Source organism: Myodes glareolus, chromosome 7, assembly GCF_982192425.1.
Source record: "Myodes glareolus chromosome 7, mMyoGla1.1, whole genome shotgun sequence".
Classification (NCBI taxonomy): domain Eukaryota; kingdom Metazoa; phylum Chordata; class Mammalia; order Rodentia; family Cricetidae; genus Myodes; species Myodes glareolus.
The window spans coordinates 22802966-22821114 of NC_142032.1; the positions used below are offsets into that span (position 1 = coordinate 22802966).

General features: G+C 37.5%; 1 protein-coding gene across 2 annotated transcripts in view; it reads right to left on the reverse strand.

The window, feature by feature from the left end:
* Nucleotides 1-8224: 8224 nt before the first annotated feature.
* LOC125412190 (cytochrome P450 2C25) overlaps nt 8225-18149 on the reverse strand; it is a 35805-nt gene continuing 25880 nt past the window's right edge. For both annotated transcript variants that reach the window (XM_048452767.3, XM_085693852.2), the window contains exons 8-9: nt 10919-11060; nt 8225-9780 (exon numbers count right to left, since the gene is read on the reverse strand). In XM_048452767.3, coding sequence (XP_048308724.3) covers nt 9599-9780; nt 10919-11060 — 324 coding nt within the window. In that variant the 3' untranslated portion in view covers nt 8225-9598. The remainder of the gene's footprint in view (nt 9781-10918; nt 11061-18149) is intronic.

Genomic DNA, 18149 nt, shown 5'->3' on the forward strand with positions numbered 1-18149 from the left:
GCCCTGTCCTGTGGAAAGCCCATGCCCCCGCTCCATCCAGGTCTAGGAAGGTGTGCATCCAAACAGACTAGGCTCCCAAAAACCCAGTACATGCAGTAGAATCAAAATCCGGTGTCATTATCATTGGCTTCTCAGTTCGCCCTCATTGTCAGCCACATTCAGAGAGTCCGATTTGATCACATGCCTGTTCTGTTCCATTCCAGGGGGCCTTGGTGAGCTTCCATTAAATCAGTCCCACCGTGGGTGGACGCACCCCTCGTGGTCCTGACTTTCTTGCTCTTGTTCTCCCTTCTTCTGCTCTTCATCTGGGCCTTGGGAGCTCAGTCCAGTGCTCCAATGTGAGTCTCTGTCTCTATCTCCGCCCATCCACAGATGAAGGTTCTTTATCAATGGCTTCTCAATCAGACCCCCATTTCAGCCACATTCAGAGAGTCCGGTTTGGTCGCATGCTCATTCAGTCCCGGTTCAGCTTGATTTGGTGAGCTTGCATTAGAACAGGCACACTGTCTCAGTGGGTGGACCAAGCCCTCGTGGTCCAGACTTCCTTGCATATCTTCTCCCTCCTTCTGCAGACATATTTGTAATGAGTAACGATTCTTGTGAAGCAGTAGATTAATCTTGAGATGATAGAAAACACATCAACCTGTACATCCTCAGGTTAGTGACCAGGTGAAAATATAAGACTTATGGATAGTTTGTATATCCCATGAAATGTATTTATTTTTTTAACAAAGTTTACTATGTAGCTTATGTTGACCTCAAACTGATAAGTTTTTGCTATATTGTCCCAATGGCTATAAATATATTTGTGCACCACATGGTCTTGTATATTTAAAATACTTCTTTGTTTTATTGAATATTTGGACATATTTTTTTTAACAATGCAAGTCTTATACCTCATTTCATTTTTGGTCATTTGTAAAACTAAGATAAAAAACATAGCTACCAGTCATACATCTTGAATCAAAAAATATATATTAATCTTTTAGTTAAAGAAAACTGTTTTTCAGTGTTATGTAGTTTAACTATGAAAGACCTTTTTTTTTATCCTACAGGTAATGGGAAATAAAGAACTGCCAGTGTCTCACAGCTCAGAGCTGAAAGAATTTAGAAACCAAAGTGACTATCTAATGGGCATGCATACTTCCAAAGCTTTACCATAGACTCTTAAAGAAAGTTGTTAGAATTCTCCTTGTCCAACCAATGCTGTAGTGAAAATGAATAACCACAATAGTCTCTAGACAGTGACAATATTTGACATGACCTAAACCTCACATAATAGCATCATCAAGTGAGTACTAAGTATTCAAGTTCCTTAGCCTAAGAGGATATTTCTAACAATCTATACCTTTTGCATTTTCCCCCCTTCCCTGCGTAAAAGCATTCATTTAATTATAACCATCACAAATTCGTGAGAGTGGACTATGGCACTATACTGACCATAATCACTAACATTCACAGTAAACGTGAATCTTGTCAATAATTATGTCATCATTGTTTTTACACAAAAGTCAGAAACATTTGAACAAGTTTTGTAATCCTGTTCAAAGATTACAAAAATATCTACAAAGGGAGCTAAGATAAGCATCAATTACCCAAAGCCATGGTTACGTTTATTATTTACCATGAAGTAAGCAGGAATTAGTTGCCCAAATCATATTGCTCTAAAATACAAAAGAATAGATTTGAATAAAACAGTGTTAGTAGATTTCTTTTTCATGCCTAGAGTGATACTTGTTCTGGCACATTTGTAAGTCAGTACAATGCTTTGGACCAACTTTTCCTTTTATAGAATGTAAGAATCATAGAACACTGAAAGAAAGATGGGCCTCTGCACTCAACTGGTCTGCATTTTCTTTGCTTTTTAAGAAAAGACCTATTGATGATGCATGAATATAACCAATTACTGTAACACATACAAAGATGAATTGACTCTTGAGAAAACATTTTATTGACCCTTCATTACATTTTGTTTCTTAGTTTGCCTCTTCTTTCATCAACATGAATTTAAAAATAATATAATTTTAAAAAATATTTTGCAATATTTATGAAAAAATTACTAGTGCATATTAATCACAAAATTGAATAGATTCCATAATGTCACTTTTATTCAAGTATATCATGATTGTGACATTGTAAATAAATGTCTTTATCATTTTGGTTCCTCCTCATTCTGACTCCCAGTCACCTTTCTCATCTGAAATAGGCCCTCTTCCATGTCTAAGAAATAGTTCTCACTCAAAGGAAATAATTTATTCTGGACCGAAATATATATGGCAGAGAAAAATGGAACAATGTTTTCCCCAATATCTTGTTCCAAAATGGGAACAATTTCAAAGAAAAGCATGAACAAAGACCTTTGTAAAATTTATCAGTAGACACATTAGGTAAGGTGATTATAAAATGTAGAGAAAACTCAGGTACAGGCCTCAAATAAAATTCTGACATTCTTATCATTTTGGTTGGTGGAAGCCAGGAACCAATTTATATATTCAAAATGATTGCCTAATAGTCACAAAGATTTTTAGGATTTTGAAAAAAAAATGCTACAAATTACCAGAAAGCAAGCTGAGACTGCCTGAGCTCATTTGGTTCTGGACTTGTAACATTCTAACCTCTTCACAACACTGAAGTTCTTACTTTTTAAAAAAATGCAAACATTTATTAAACAAACCAGGACTCAATATTATTATTTTATTAACTAGACAACAGAATTTTTTTCCTAGGGCAACAACAGCAACAACAAAAACAATCTCCATAAAACTCCAAAAAAATTAAAAGCACTCCATAAAACTATATGGACATATAAACAAAAATCACAGTAATGTTTTACTTGTAAAACAGGATTGGAAAATTTAAAAAGACAGGCTTTTGTATTGCACATGATAATTTCAAGTGAGCCAGCAGGTACTCAGCAGTAGGGGAAGAGCATAGTGTATATGGCACCTGTTACCACGGGAAGTCCTAGAGTGAGTCTAGGATGAGAAGAACTGAGGAGGCTAAAGGGATTTGAGCCTGACCTCTGAGGACTAGGAAAGCTGCAAAGCCTCCTGGTCACTTTCTCTAAGTCATATAGGTAATGTTGTATATTACATGATCAACCAGAGCAAGCCTCTCTGCAACCCTGAAATGACAGTGTGCAGAGGAATGCAAGACTGTGAGGATTGCACAGCAGATTGTATGGTAGCATGTCAGTTCTAACCACTCCGTTTACCTTCATGTTTACTTCTACCTTTAGAGAAGTAGCATTCACAAGTGGAGTCCTCTACAAAGATACCTTTATGACATGGTGGGCTCTGATAAGTAAAATAAAGAAAAAAATTGAATTGTCAGTGTCTTAAGTATCTACTTTGCTTTAACCCTTATAGAAATTTAATCCAACATTTTGAAAATGAAAAGAAGAGGAAAAAGTAGAAGGAATGCAAAGACTTGATTGAATATTTCATAGGTATGTTCAGAATTGGGTATGTTTTTGTGTTTGTAAATGGTAATTCTATCATTTTATAAATATGTGTTACTATGGTTTGGTGTTCTTGTGATTTATTTAGACAAATTATCAAAGAGTAATGAATAAGGTTCTCCAGTGCTCATATTCCACAGACACACTATTCAATTAGGTAGTCTTAGAGCGCTAAGAACTAAGAAACCAAGTGAGACTCTATAATGTTCAGCCTAGGTATAATGAAAAGAAAAATTACATTCAAGAATACAGGAATCAAGACTTGTCTCTGTCATATCTATTTCCCTATAGTTTAGCTAGGAGCAGTGGATACATTTGGAAGAGGAAGATCATTTCCTTGGACTCTAAACCAGTACTGAACTAGTAGTGATAACACTTCATTGCTCCACTCCCTTTGTGTGTCTGCATATTGACCTTCTGGAACAACATTAACCTGCCAACCATGAACTGTCACCACCACCCTCTCCAACTCCCTGTCACCTGACAAGAGACTATGTCTACACCTGGTGGGTGGAGCTAGCAGAGACTCTCTCATTGGTTTCAGTGTTTGCGGCAATTCAGTGAGATATAGCAGGCAGGGATGATGTCCCTATGCTAAGGTCAGAGCTTACAGATGGAGCTTCTGGACTTGCCATAGAGTCATGTGGAAACCTATGCAGCCATGGATAGACACGCCTTACGTCACTGACTATACTTTGATGTTTCAAACTTTTGACTCTTTTGGAGGGGGTCTGCCAACCAGCTCCTAAATAAATCACACAGAGGCTTATACTTAGTTACAAATATCCAGCCTTAGCTTGGCATATTTCTTACCAGCTTTTCTTAACTTATATAATTCTCTCTACCTTTTGTCTCTGGGCTTTCTCTATTCTCTTACTTCTGTACGTCTTACTTTCACTCTTACCCTGTGGATTGTTGTGTAGCTGGATGGCTGCCCCCTGATGTCCTCCTCTTTCAATCTCTCTCCTTCCTTTCTCCAAGATTTCTTCTTCTATATATTTGCTCTACCTAAAAGCCCTGCCTATTTTTTTCCTGTCTTGCTATTGACCATTCAGATCTTTATTAGATCATCAGGTTTTCTAGACTGGCAAAGTATCACAGCTTCATGGAGTTAAAGAAATGCAACGTAAACAAAAGCAACAAACCTTATATTTTTGGGGGGATCATATTCCCCAGCACCTGGCAGCTTTTTATGGCTACAGAATTACAATATGTCTGAACAGTATTTTGGTAGAGAACAGACTTTCCCTAGGACTTCTGTCACCATTCAGGATCCAAAGCTAGGAAGCAAAATTTAACAAAAATATGCTTTGTGAGGAAAAATATAGCAGGAGATAACAGGTTGTATAATAAATTCCTGACAGTTATTATTTCATAGTTATTCCTCCAAAAGCCAGGCAGAATCTTTAAGTCCTAACCATGGGCTGGTGGCTGTCGAAAAGGTGTGTGGGACTACCACAATCCCAGACACAGACCACTCTCTGTATATACTCTCTCAGACACACATTGTCTATGGATTTAGACAAACCTGGACTTGGATCATTCTTTATTGATAAAATAGCAAAGGCACACAATACAAGACTGTCAGCAAATATGGACAAAAGCTTGTAACGTGTAATTGTGAAATAGTAGGTGATGAAAGTCTTCAGGAAAAGATAATCAAAAGCACAATGAGATATCAACTCACCATAGTACTGTTCTCTACTATTAAAAATGATTTCACCTCACCATGGTACTGTTCTCTACTATTAAAATGATATAGCAAACAAGCGCTGGTGAGAATATGGAATAAGGATTTCGGAGGATATAAAGAATTTCACAATAGCCACAAATAGCATAAAATATCTTGGGGTAACACTAACAAAGGACATGAAAGACCCATTTGACAAGAACTTTAAGTCTTTGAAGAAAGAAATTGAAGAAGACACCAGAAAATTTAAAGGTATTCTATGCTCTTGGACAGGAAGGATCAACACAGTAAAAATGGAAATTCTACCAAAAACAATCTATAGATTCCATGAAATCTCCATCAAACTCCTAACACAATTCTTCACATATCTTGAAAGAACAATAATCAATTTCATATGGAAAAACAAAATCCCAGGAACTTCTGAAGGCATCATCACCCCTGACATTAAGCTCAATTACAGAGCTACAGTAATCAAAATAGCATGGTATTGGCATAAAAACAGAGACATTGACGTTACATGGAAACTGTATTCTTTTAAACACTGCCTGGCCCATTATCTGTAGCATCTTATTGGCTAACTCTCTCATATTGATTCAACCCATTTCTAATAATCTGTGTCTCATCACGAACTCGTGGATTACCGGGAAAGATTCAGTGTGTCTGACCTGGAAGCTTCATGGCAGGCAGTTCTCTGCCTCTGCCTGACTCTGCTTCTTTCTCCCAGAATTCAGTTCTGTCTTCCCCGCCAACCTATGTTCTGACCTATCAGGCCAGGCAGTTTTCTTTATTAATTAACCAATGAAAGCAACAGAGAGATAGAAGACTCTCCTACATCATTTACACACCTATGAACACCTGATTTTTGACAAAGAAGAAAAATTATGCAATGGAAACGAAAGCATCTTCAACAAATGGTGCTGGCATAACTGGATGTCAACCTGTAGAAGAATGAAAATAGATCCATATCTATTGCCATGCACAAAATGCAAGTCCAAATGGATTAAAGACCTCAATATAAATCAGATCACATTGAACCTGATAGAAGAAAAAGTGCTAAGTAGCCTACAATGCATGGGCACAGGAGACCACTTCCTAAATGACCCAGTAGCACAGACAATAAGATCAACAATAAATAAATGGGACCTTCTGAAACTGAAAAGCTTCTGTAAAGCAAAGGACACAATCAATAAGACAAAAAGGCAGCCTACTGAATAGGTAAAGAGCTTTACCAACCCCTCATCAGACAAAAAACTGATCTCCAAAATATATAAGTAACTCAAAAAATTAGACATTAAACTTCTAAATAAGCCAATTAAAAAAATGGTGTACTAAACTAAATAGAGAATTCTCAACAAAAGAATTTAAAATGGCCAAAAAATACTTAAGGACGTGTTCAAATTCCTTAGCTATCAGGGAAATGAAAATCAAAACAACTCTGAGCAACCATCTTACACCTGTCAGGATGTCTAAGATCAAAAACACCAATTATAGCTTATGGTAGAGAGAATACAGAGTAAGGGGAACACTCCACCATTGCTCATGGGAGTGCAAACTTGTGCAATCACTTTGGAAATCAGTGTGGCAGTTTCTCAGGAAATTGTGAATCAACCTACCTTAGGATCTAGCAATACTACTCTTGGGAATATATCCAAAAGATGCTCAATAATACTGCAAAGGCATTTATCCAACTGTGTTCATAGAAGCATTATTTGTAATAGCCAGAACCTGGAAACAACCTAAATACCCCTCAACTGAATAATGGATGAAAGAAAGTATGGCACATTTACACATTACAGTACTACTCAGCAGTTAAAAAAAATAGTGGCATCTTGAATTTTGCTTGTAAATGGATAGAATTAGAAAACACTATCCTAAGTGAGGTAACCCAGACCCCCCAAAATGAATATGGTATGTACTCACTCATAAGTGGATACTAGCCATAAACAATGAACATTTATCCTATAGAAGTTCATGATCCTATAGAAACTAAGTAATAAGTTGAACCCAAAGAATAACATATGTAGACCCACCTGGGAATTGAAAACAGACTAGATCACCTGACAAAATTGGTAGCAAGGAGACGGGGGTAGATGGAAGAGGAGAAGTGGAGGGTTGAGGTGAACTTGAAGTAATGGGATAGTCAAGATGGAGAAAGGACAGATAAGAGAGCAATGAAAGAGATATCTTGATTGAGGGAGCCATTATGGGGTTAGTAAGAAACCTGGCTCTAGAAAAAATGCCCAAGAATCTACAAGGATGATCCCAGCAAAGACCCTAAGCAATAGAGGAGAGGGTGTCTGAACTGGCCTTGCCCAGTAGTTAGACAGATTATTATCTTAAATATCACTATAGAACCTTTGTCCAACAACAGGTGGAAACAGAGAAACTCATTGGAGCACAGGACTGATCTTCCAAGGTCCAGTTGAAGAGCAGAAGAAAGGAGAGTATGAGCAAGAAGGTTAAGACCATGAGGGGTTCACCCACTGAGACAGTTTGCCTGGACTAATGGGGAGCTCACCAACTCCACTGGACTGGCAGTGAATGAGAATGGGATCAAAGTAGTCCCTCTGAATATGGATGATAGTTGGGGCAGACTGAGTGGCCACTGACAGTGGCACTGGAATTTGTCTCTACTGCATGTACTGGTTTTTTGGGATCCTATTCTATTTGGATGTATACCTTGCTCAACCTACATGTAGTAGGGAGAGCCTTGAACTTGCCACAGGGCAGGGTGCCCTGTCCTCTCTTAGGACTGGAGAGGGGAGGGTTGGGAAGTATGTGAAGAGAGTGGGAGAAGGGGAGGGAGTGGGAATTTGAATTGGTATTTTTATAGTAATAAAATAATAATAATAAAGCAAAAATAAAGGAGAGACAAAATACATAAATATATGGGAGAGGGGATGATATAGAGAAAGACATACAGATAATAGATGAATGAGAGGCAATTTATCAAAACAATTGGTACACACGGTCTTATAACTGATAATTTCCAATGTGAGCTGACTGCAATACAAATACTGAGGAAAACAGGTGGCAAGTCTGAATGCAAATTTAAAGACATGACGATAGCGGAGTAAAGTGTGCAGAAAATCTTTATTAGCAAAATGCAAAACTGTGTAAAACATTAGTACTTTGACTCACTTTAACAAAAAGTCACATTTTGTGCCACAACAATTGTATTATGGATCAAATAGCATTGAGAATGTGTGCTTGTGCACTAATGTATATACAGAAATAAATCTGCAGTAGAACCCAAGGTAGGAACTTAGACAAAGTGACTTCTCTAAGATTAAGTTAGGGAAGGGATAATCATCTCATTTGAATACTTGTAATGTAGTAGGAAGGAAATAATGCATCTAAAAGTGACAGAAATGTGACTCCTCCTGGAATCATTATTCTTTTGGGATGAGAAGGGAAGCATTATGGAGCTTATAGTTAGCAATAGAAAAACAAAATGCATGCTCAGTTCTAACCTAAGAACATCAAGGAAAAACCATATTTAAAATTTTACCTTTTATTGACACTAACAGCAAAGCAAGACATGACCTGACTCTGCAATTGCACCCCTCCCCATGACTTATCCTCTAACTGGAGCTACTCCTGGACACTGGTTGTTTGTTTGAAATACAAATACTTCTAGTGAGTCTAAGTGATACTCAGCCAAAGAGCCTTGGTACCACCTTCCATGTATGTATGTGGGTGTGTGGATGTGTGTGCATAATCAAGTATCTATATGTAAGAGAATGTCAATACATGTACATACACATATGTGGATGTCAGAATTGAACCTTGTGTGTTGTTCCTTGGGAGTTGACAAGCTTGTTTTCAGAGACAGGTTATAACACTGGGAAATAAGGCTCACTAATTAGGCTGGGTTGGATGTCTAGCAAGCTCCCAGGATCTTTTGTTCTGTTTACGCAGTGTTGGTACAAGAACACATCACTATGTCTTCAGGTTTGATTGGCAAGCACTTCAGTCAATGAAATATTTCTCTAGCACTCACTCCTATAAGCACTATGCTTCATGGTATGTGGACCAACATGATGTATTGGGAACTCTATTTTATTTTGCTTCTTACATAAACTGTAAGCAAGTCTAAGAACAGGTGAACAAATCAAACTTACTTATTATTGAAAACATACGTAAGAAAATGACCTTTAATTCTCTTATTACATTATTTTGAAGTGAAGTTCTATTTTAGTTAAAGGTCAGATACACATTAGCAAATGGAATAATAACACAGTTGAAGAGAATTGAATATAACAATATATTTCTACTGTGATTCCACAAGTTGCAAAATGGTAAACAGGTGTTTCCTGGGTCATGACAGAATGAAAATACATTAGAAGGGGGAAGGACATCTTGTCCCAAATGGGGAAGGAGGTGAATGAAGTCTGGAGGAAAATTGCAGAAAACAACACAGCTTGGACTAGGCAATCTGCTCTTCTTTAGATAGGAATAAAGCAGAGCTGGTATTGGGGTGGCAAAGAGGCAAATCCATTGACCACTGGGGTCGTATCAATATCCTTAGTATTAACTAGAGATTTGAGCTTAAAGTTCTGTAAAATGGTGGTGAGAAATAGAAACAGCTCCATTCGTGCCAGCCCCTCTCCTGCACAAATCCGTTTTCCTAGAGGGGGAGAAATCAAAGATTATAATTCTCATTTGTAAATTTGAGAAACACTGCATTTGTAACAGACTATAAATGAATGATAAGTTTTAGGTGGAAGAATAAATTTATGACCGCATGAAAGGACAATTAATTCAGCAAATCGAAAAATGTGTAACACATTTGTTTCTCAATTAACCTCTAATATTAAGAAATACACTGTTCAAAATACTTTTTAACTAGGTGTGGTCGTTCACATCTGTAATCAGACTGCCTAAGAGACTGAGGAAGAGAAATTCTGTGTTAATTATTAATAATAACAAAACCAAGGACAGTAGCTGCATATCCAAAGATAGCATACACACTACAGATGTGGACTCAATATCCATTACTCTCATCCTAAATAAGAAGGCGCAGGATTCTCAATTATCTGTGGAGAATGTCCTGCAATATCTACAAAACCTCCGTCATCTCCTGATGATATTGACATTTCTGGCATGCTGAACTGAGTAAAAACTCTCTGATCTAATCATGAACTTCTATTTATGATAAGTGATTTCTTCTTATGATTCTTCACTATCCGTTATTTTTGACGCAACTAGGGAGCCATTTATTAGAATTTTGTTCTATTTTTGCATTTATTTATAAAGTTGGAAAGATAAATGTACTGATATCCCCAATAACCCAGAGATCTGGGAGTCTTTCCCATTGCCATACTTTAACTGAAATTTAAGATGCATTACTCATTCATGTGTTTACCAAGTATACTTGAGGCACTTCGGTAATTTTTGGTATTTTTGGAGACTTGTAATTACATAGTTGAGTATGCAAGTAAGTGACACAGCAAAGAAGACCTGAATGAAAATTATGACAACTCCATTTTCACGGTGAGTGAGTAAAGTGTAAATGACCTTTGCCTTCTTTGGTAAGTCTCTGATATAGCTCAAGGAAGAATACAAGCACCCTATACTCTTAACTTTCTGAATTTTGAACAGTGATTGAACAGTTAAAGCCTGACTTTCATAACTTGGCAGAAAAGACATATCTTTATTGTGACACACATAAACAATGAAATTCATACTCCTGATCACTGGCCATTAGGGAGCCACTATGTAAGTCTCCACAGATCCTCATGTCCATAGAAATGGATTTCTATTACCTGTTGAAAATGGCATGAAGTAGTCACTTTTCTTAAAGTTTCCATTCTTATCTAGAAAGTGGCCAGGGTCAAATATCTCTGGATTGGGGAATTCCTTGTTGTCATGCAGCACTGATGTCAGTGATGTTATTACTGTTGTTCCCTACAACAAAACACAGAAACAAAGTTATAAAGAAATCATAGAGCTAAGACAAATTAGGAAAATATCCAGGTTTACCTTCTGATCCATAGTTGGGATGAAGTACAAAGAACAGTAGAGACATTTCAAGAGGCAGAACTGTAAGCAGCAGGGAGGAAGTCAGTCACAGTGTTGTAGCTGATGTGACTTCAGTGACATTTCACATGAGTACTTGGACTAGAACTTCTGAATCTCTTCTTCCTTTCTCTGAACACTGACTGCTCTAGTTCATTACATATGTCTACATACCCTTCATGTGAATCAAGTTTCAATTAGTTAAACTATTGAGTGTTTTGAACAGAATAGGAAACCATTCATTAAGTATAATAAGAAAGATTTGAAAAGACAAATGCCATTCTTTATTCTCATTTATAGAATCTCTCTATTATTGTATTTATATTATAAGAAAGAAAATGCAAGGCTATGTGCCAGAGGAGATGTGTCCAGTCTTGTATATAATCTATCAATCTATATGAATATACAAAGATAAACATAGACATGCACATATGTGTGTCAGAAATGCAGTATGAGGACTTCTTGGGAGAAAAAAGGAAGGAATGGAATGGGGAGGAGAGGGAGACAATAACATGAAACAAAGTATGATGAAAGTAAGATGATCTGGTGACAGCTAAATCAATAGAACTTCTGAAGACACAGAAATTGCTGGGACCTGGTGCAGGCAAGTTCTCTTTAACTATTACACAAACTAAGCACATATCATTTCAAAGTTTCTAAGAATGTGGTCTACAACTCTTTTTCAAGGCTGCCCACACATATATTAGAAAGCAGTTTATCTAAATATGTTTAAAATTGTAAAACAAAAGACTGTAGAATCAACTTAATTGTTTCATAGAGTACAAGAGTAGAATATTCCACTTGACTAGAATGTCATCAACCTGCAGGAGAGGGATGATGGAGCTTAAGTTTAGCTGATGCAACACTTGCCTCAAACCCAAGGAAGATATGAGGAGATATGCCGTTCCTATCTTGCCTTTTGTTATACTAATTATTTAGTTGGTTCTAAGTACATAAACATAACCAAGTTCTGTGTATTAACCACAGACCTCAACATTCTTACCTTGAGAGTGACCCTTAGCCAAACAGATAAACTAACCCATGTAACATATCTGTTATTATACAGAAAACCTACTGCCACCTGGAAAAGTAAGTTTTTTCATCAGCACTTGAAGTTAATAACTGGAACCTTACCAATATTGTTTACCCACTCCCAATACCCCACCCCAAAAATAGAAAAATCCCAGGAGAGAGAAATGTCATGTTTTCTGAATGAAATTCTTACTATAAAAATTCTGCATTTTTCATCTGCAGTTTGTGATGTCTTCAAAATAGCACTAAGTGGCCACAGAAATGGAAGAAATGCAAACACAATGACATAGCAAAAGCTTAGTTTTAATATAAAAATTCTAACAAATTTGAGGAAAAAACTATGAAGAGAAATTTCTTAAACTAGAAGTCATAAGCAATATGTAGTGGAGAAATCCATTATAAATATGTGTTTATACCACATATAGTCATTGATCAAGAGTAATGAATACATAAAACCATAAAATGTGCATAACGAACAACTTTAAAATAAAGTACAGACTTTTGTGAATAAAATTCATCTCAAAGTGAAAAACTGAGTTCCTGGGCCATGTTCAAACATAATTGGCTCCACAATAAAGTATCTCATAAACCATTAAATAAATCAGACCAAAACTTTTCATCTGATCTACATAACTGTTAGTGTATCCTAGAACTTCAAAATTGATAGGGAAATATTAAAGTCACTATTTTTCATCCCAATAAAAAATGAGACAAGAAATGTCTATAACAGGCACAGCCCCTCCCCCCTCAGCTTCTGCAGCAGGGTTTTGGGTGTTTCACGGAAGGCCTCCCTGCCCCCACTGTTGCTACCCTTTTGTCTCCTGGGTCCTTGGTATACCAGCTATCCCTGTTTCGGTGCTGAGGAGTCCTATCCAGAGAGTGCTGAGGAGTTCTATCCAGAGAGTGCTGATGAGTTTCATCCAGAGAGGAGGAAATGGGCAGGCGTCAATGCAAGAATTCCTCCAACAACCTGAAAGGCAACATGACATCACCAAAATCCAGGGAGCATGAAACTAGAAGAATTGAACAACCTACTCCAGAAGAAATAGAAGAAATCAACTCTAAGGGATCTTTATGAAAATAATAGAGGAACTTAAACAGGAGGTGAAAATCTGCCATAAAGAAATGGAAGATAAGTATAACAAAAAGATTGAAAATGAGTAAGAAATGGAAGAGAATTATACCAAAAACTTTGAAGAAATGAGTAAATCCATAAATGAAATTCTGGGAAACCAATCAAACAGGTAATGGAAACGGTTCAAGATTTGAAAACTGAAATGGAGGCAATGAAGAAAACATAAACCGAGGGCCGCCTGGCTATGAAAAATCTAGGTAAACGAACAGAGACTTAAGAAACAAGCATAACCAACAGAATACAAGAGATAGAAGAAATAATCTCAGACTCTGAAGACAGCATAGAGAAAATAAACACTCTGAACAAAGAAAACAGCAAATCCAACAAATTCTCATCACAAAACATTCAGGAAATATGGGACACAATAAAAAAACCAAATCTAAGAATAATAGGGGTAGAAGAAGGAAAAGAATTGCAGATCAAAGGTCCAGAAAATATATTCAACAAAATTATAGAAGAAAACTTCCCAAACCTAAAGAATGATATCCCTATGAAGATTCAAGAAGCATACAGAACACCGAATAGACTGGATTCAAAAAAAACATCCCCTCACCATATAATAATAAGAACACAAAACATTCAGATTAAAGAAAGAATATTAAGAGCTGAAAAGGAAAAAGATCAAGTAACTTATAAAAATAAACCTATCAGACTTATACCAGACTTCTCTATGGAAACCAAGAAAGTCAGAAGGTCCTGGATAGAGGTACTGCAGAAACTAAGAGACCATGGATGAAAGCCCAGACTACTATACCCAGCCAAGCTACTGTTCATTATCAATGGAGAAAACAAAATATTCCAAGATAAAAACAAATTTAAACAATACGTAGCTACAAATCCAGCCATACAGAAAGTATTAGAAGGAAAATCACAACCTAAGGAATCCAACATTCCCAACACTGCCTACAATAACTCAGACATCTAGCGACCCTTCATAAGCACAACTCAAAGAAGGGAAACACATACACTCTACTACGCCCCACCCCCCAAAAAATAGCCAGAGTCAACAACCACTGGTCATTAATATCACTTAATATTAATAGACTCAATTCACCTACAAAAAGGCACAGACTCAGAGATTGGATACGAAAACAGGATCCAACATTCTGCTGTTTACAAGAAACACACCTCAACCACAAAGACAGACACCTACTCAGAGTAAAGGGCTGGGAAAACAGACCTAAGGAACAAGCAGGTGTGGCCATTGTAATATCTAACAAAATTGACTTCAAACTAAAATCTATCAGAGAGATAGAGATGGACATTTCATACTCATAGCAGGAACAATTAATCAAGAGGAAGTCTCAGTCCTGAATATCTATTCCCCTAATATAAAGGCACCCATTTATGTAAAAGAAACACTTCTAGAACTCAAGGCAGTCATCAAACCACACACACTAGTAGTAGGAGACTTCAACACACCTCTCTCACCAATGGACAGGTCAATCAGACAGAAACCCAAAAGAGAAATAAGAATTATTGGATGTAATGAATCAAATGGACTTAACAGATATCTATAGAACTTGACAGCACACTTGAAAGCTCTAGGAAAAAAAAAGAAGCAGATTCACCCAGGAGGAGTAGAAGATTGGAAATAATCGAACTGAGGTCTGAAATCAACAAAATAGAAACACAGAAAACAATTCAAAGAATCAATGAAACAAAACGCTGGTTCTTGGAGAAAATCAACAAGATCAAAAAACCCCTAGCCAAATAATCAAACGGCAGAGAGAGAACATGCAAATTAATAAGATCAGAAATGAAAAGGGGGACATAACTACAGACACAGAGGAAATTCAGAGAATCATTAGATCTTACTATGAAAATTTATATGCCACAAAGTTGGAAAATGTAAAAGAAATGGACATTTTTTTAGATAAGTACCATATACCAAAGGTGAACCAAGACCAGGTGAACAATCTAAATAGACCTGTCAGTCGTGAAGAATTAGAAGCTGTTATTAAAAATCTCATTACCAAAAAAAGCCCAGGACCAGATGGTTTCAATGCAGAATTCTACCAGAACTTCCAGGAAGAGCTAATGCCTATACTCCTTAATGTATTTCTCAATATAGAAACAGAAGAATCAATGTCAAACTCTTTTTATGAAGCTACAGTTACCCTGATACCAAAACCACACAAAGACACAACCAAGAAAGAGAATTACAGACCAATCTCACTCATGAACATTGATGCAAAAATACTCAATAAAAATACTGGCAAACCGAATCCAAGAATACATTAGAAAAATTATCCATTATGATCAAGTGGGCTTCATCCCAGAGATGCAGGGCTGGTTCAACATACGCAAATCTATCAATGTAATCCATCATATAAATAAACTGAAAGAAAAAACCACATGATCATTTCACTGGATGCTGAAAAAGCATTTGACAAAATTCAACACCCATTTATGATAAAGGTGTTGGAGAGACTGGGGATACAAGGATCATACCTAAATATAATAAAAAAGGAAAACCAGAGAAACATCACCTTTCATGATAGCCATAAATAGCATAAAATATCTTGGGGTAACTCTAACCAAGGAAGTGAAAGACCTATTTGACAAGAACTTTAAGTCCTTGAAGAAAGAAATTGAAGAGGATACCAGAAAATGGAAAGACCTTCCCTGCTCTTGGATTGGGAGAATCAACATAGTAAAAATGGCAATTCTACCAAAATCAATCTATAGATTCAATGCAATTCCCATCAAAATCCCATCAAACTTCTTCACAGACCTTGAGAGAACAAATATCAAGCTTATAGGGAAAAACAAAAAACCCAGGATAGCCAAAACAATCTTATACAATAAAGGAACTTCTGGAGGCATTACCATCCCTGACTTCAAACTCTATTACAGACCTACAGTATTGAAAACAGCTTGGTTTTGGCATAACAACAAAGAAGTCGAACTATGGAATCGAATAGAAGACCCGGGTATTAAACCACAAACTTATGAACACCTGATTTTTGACAGGGGAGCTAAAGGTATACAATGGAAGAAGGATAGCATCTTTAACAAATGGTGCTGGTATAACTGGATGTCAACCTGTAGAAGAATGATAGATCCATATCTATCACCATGCACAAAATTCAGGTCCAAATGGATTAAAGACATCAACATTAATCCGACCACTTTGAACCTGATAGAAGAGAAAGTGGGAAGTAGTCTACAAGATATAGGCACAGGAGACCACTTCCTAAGCAGAACCCAGGAGCGCAGACAATAAGAGAAACAATAAATAACTGGGACCTACTGAAGCTGAGAAGCTTATGTAAAGCAAAGGACACTGTCAGTAAGACAAAAAGGCTACCTTCTACTGGGAGAAGATCTTCACCAACCCCTCAACAGACAAAGGTCTGATCTCCAAAATATACAAAGAACTCTAGAAACTAGACACTAAAACTCTAATTAACCCAATTAAAAAATGGGGTACTGAACTGAACAGAGAATTCACAACAGATGAACTTCGAATGGCTAAAAAGCACTTAAGATCATGCTCAACCTCCTTAGCGATCAGGGAAATGCAAATCAAAACCACTTTGAGATATCATCTTACACCTGTCAGAGTAGCCAAACTCAAAAACACCACTGATAGCCTATGCTGGAGAGTATGTGGAATGAGGGGAACACTCATCCATTGTTGGTGGCAATGCAAACTTGTGCAGTCACTGTGGAAATCAGTGTGGCGGTTTCTCAGGAAACTGGGAGTCAACCTCCCTCAGGACCCAGCAATTCCACTCTTGGGAATATACCCAAGAGATTCCCTAACATACTACAAAAGCATTTGTTCAGCTATGTTCATAGCAGCACTATTTGTAATAGCCAGAACCTGGAAACAACCTAGGTGCCCCTCAATAGAGGAATGGTTAAAAAAGGTGTGGAACATATACACATTAGAGTTTTACTCAGCGGTAAAAAAACAATGACATCTTGACTTTTGCATGCAAATGGATGGAAATAGAAAATGCTTTACTGAGTGAGGTAAGCCAGACCCAAAAAAAGGAATATGGTATGTATTCATTCATAAGTGGATTCTAGCCATAGTTAAAGGTCTTTGAGCCTATTATTCGTGATCCTAGAGAAGCTAAATAAGGTGAACCTGATGAAAATCATGTAGCTATCCTCCTGGAGATTGGAAATAGACAAGAGTGCCAGGTAACCTCTGGTGCATGGAGGGTTGGGGGGGGGGCTGTTGAAAGGGGAGAGGGTTAGAGAGAAGGGAGTAGGGGAGGAATGGGGAAAGATCGGGGGACTGGGATGGGGGGAGTGAGGAAGGATGGATATGGGATCACGGAAGTATATACCTCAACTAAGGGAGTCATTTTAGGGTTTACAAGAGACTTGATTATAAAGGGGATCCCAGGTCCATGGAGAGATCCCCAGATTGTTCTCTGGACAGAGGAGAGGGTTCCTGAACCGGCTTGGCCCACAACCATACTGATGAATATTTTGCATATCACCATAGAACCCTCATCTGGCTATAGATGGAGATGGAGGCGGAGACCCAGGTTGGAACACTGGACCTAGCTCCCTAGGTCCAAATGAGAGGCAGAAGGAAAGAGAACGTGAGCCAAGAAGGCAAGAGCAGTGGAAACCTTCATCCGACGTTGTATGGCGATACAGATGGAGACCCATATTGGAGCACCGGACTGAGCCCCACAAGGTCCAAATGAGGAGCAGAAGGATGAAGAAAATGAAAAAAGAAATCAGGACTATGAGGGATGCGAGCATCCATTGACACAAGGGGACTGATATAATGAGAGTTCACCAAGGCCAATTGGACTGGGACTGAACAAGGACGTGATCCA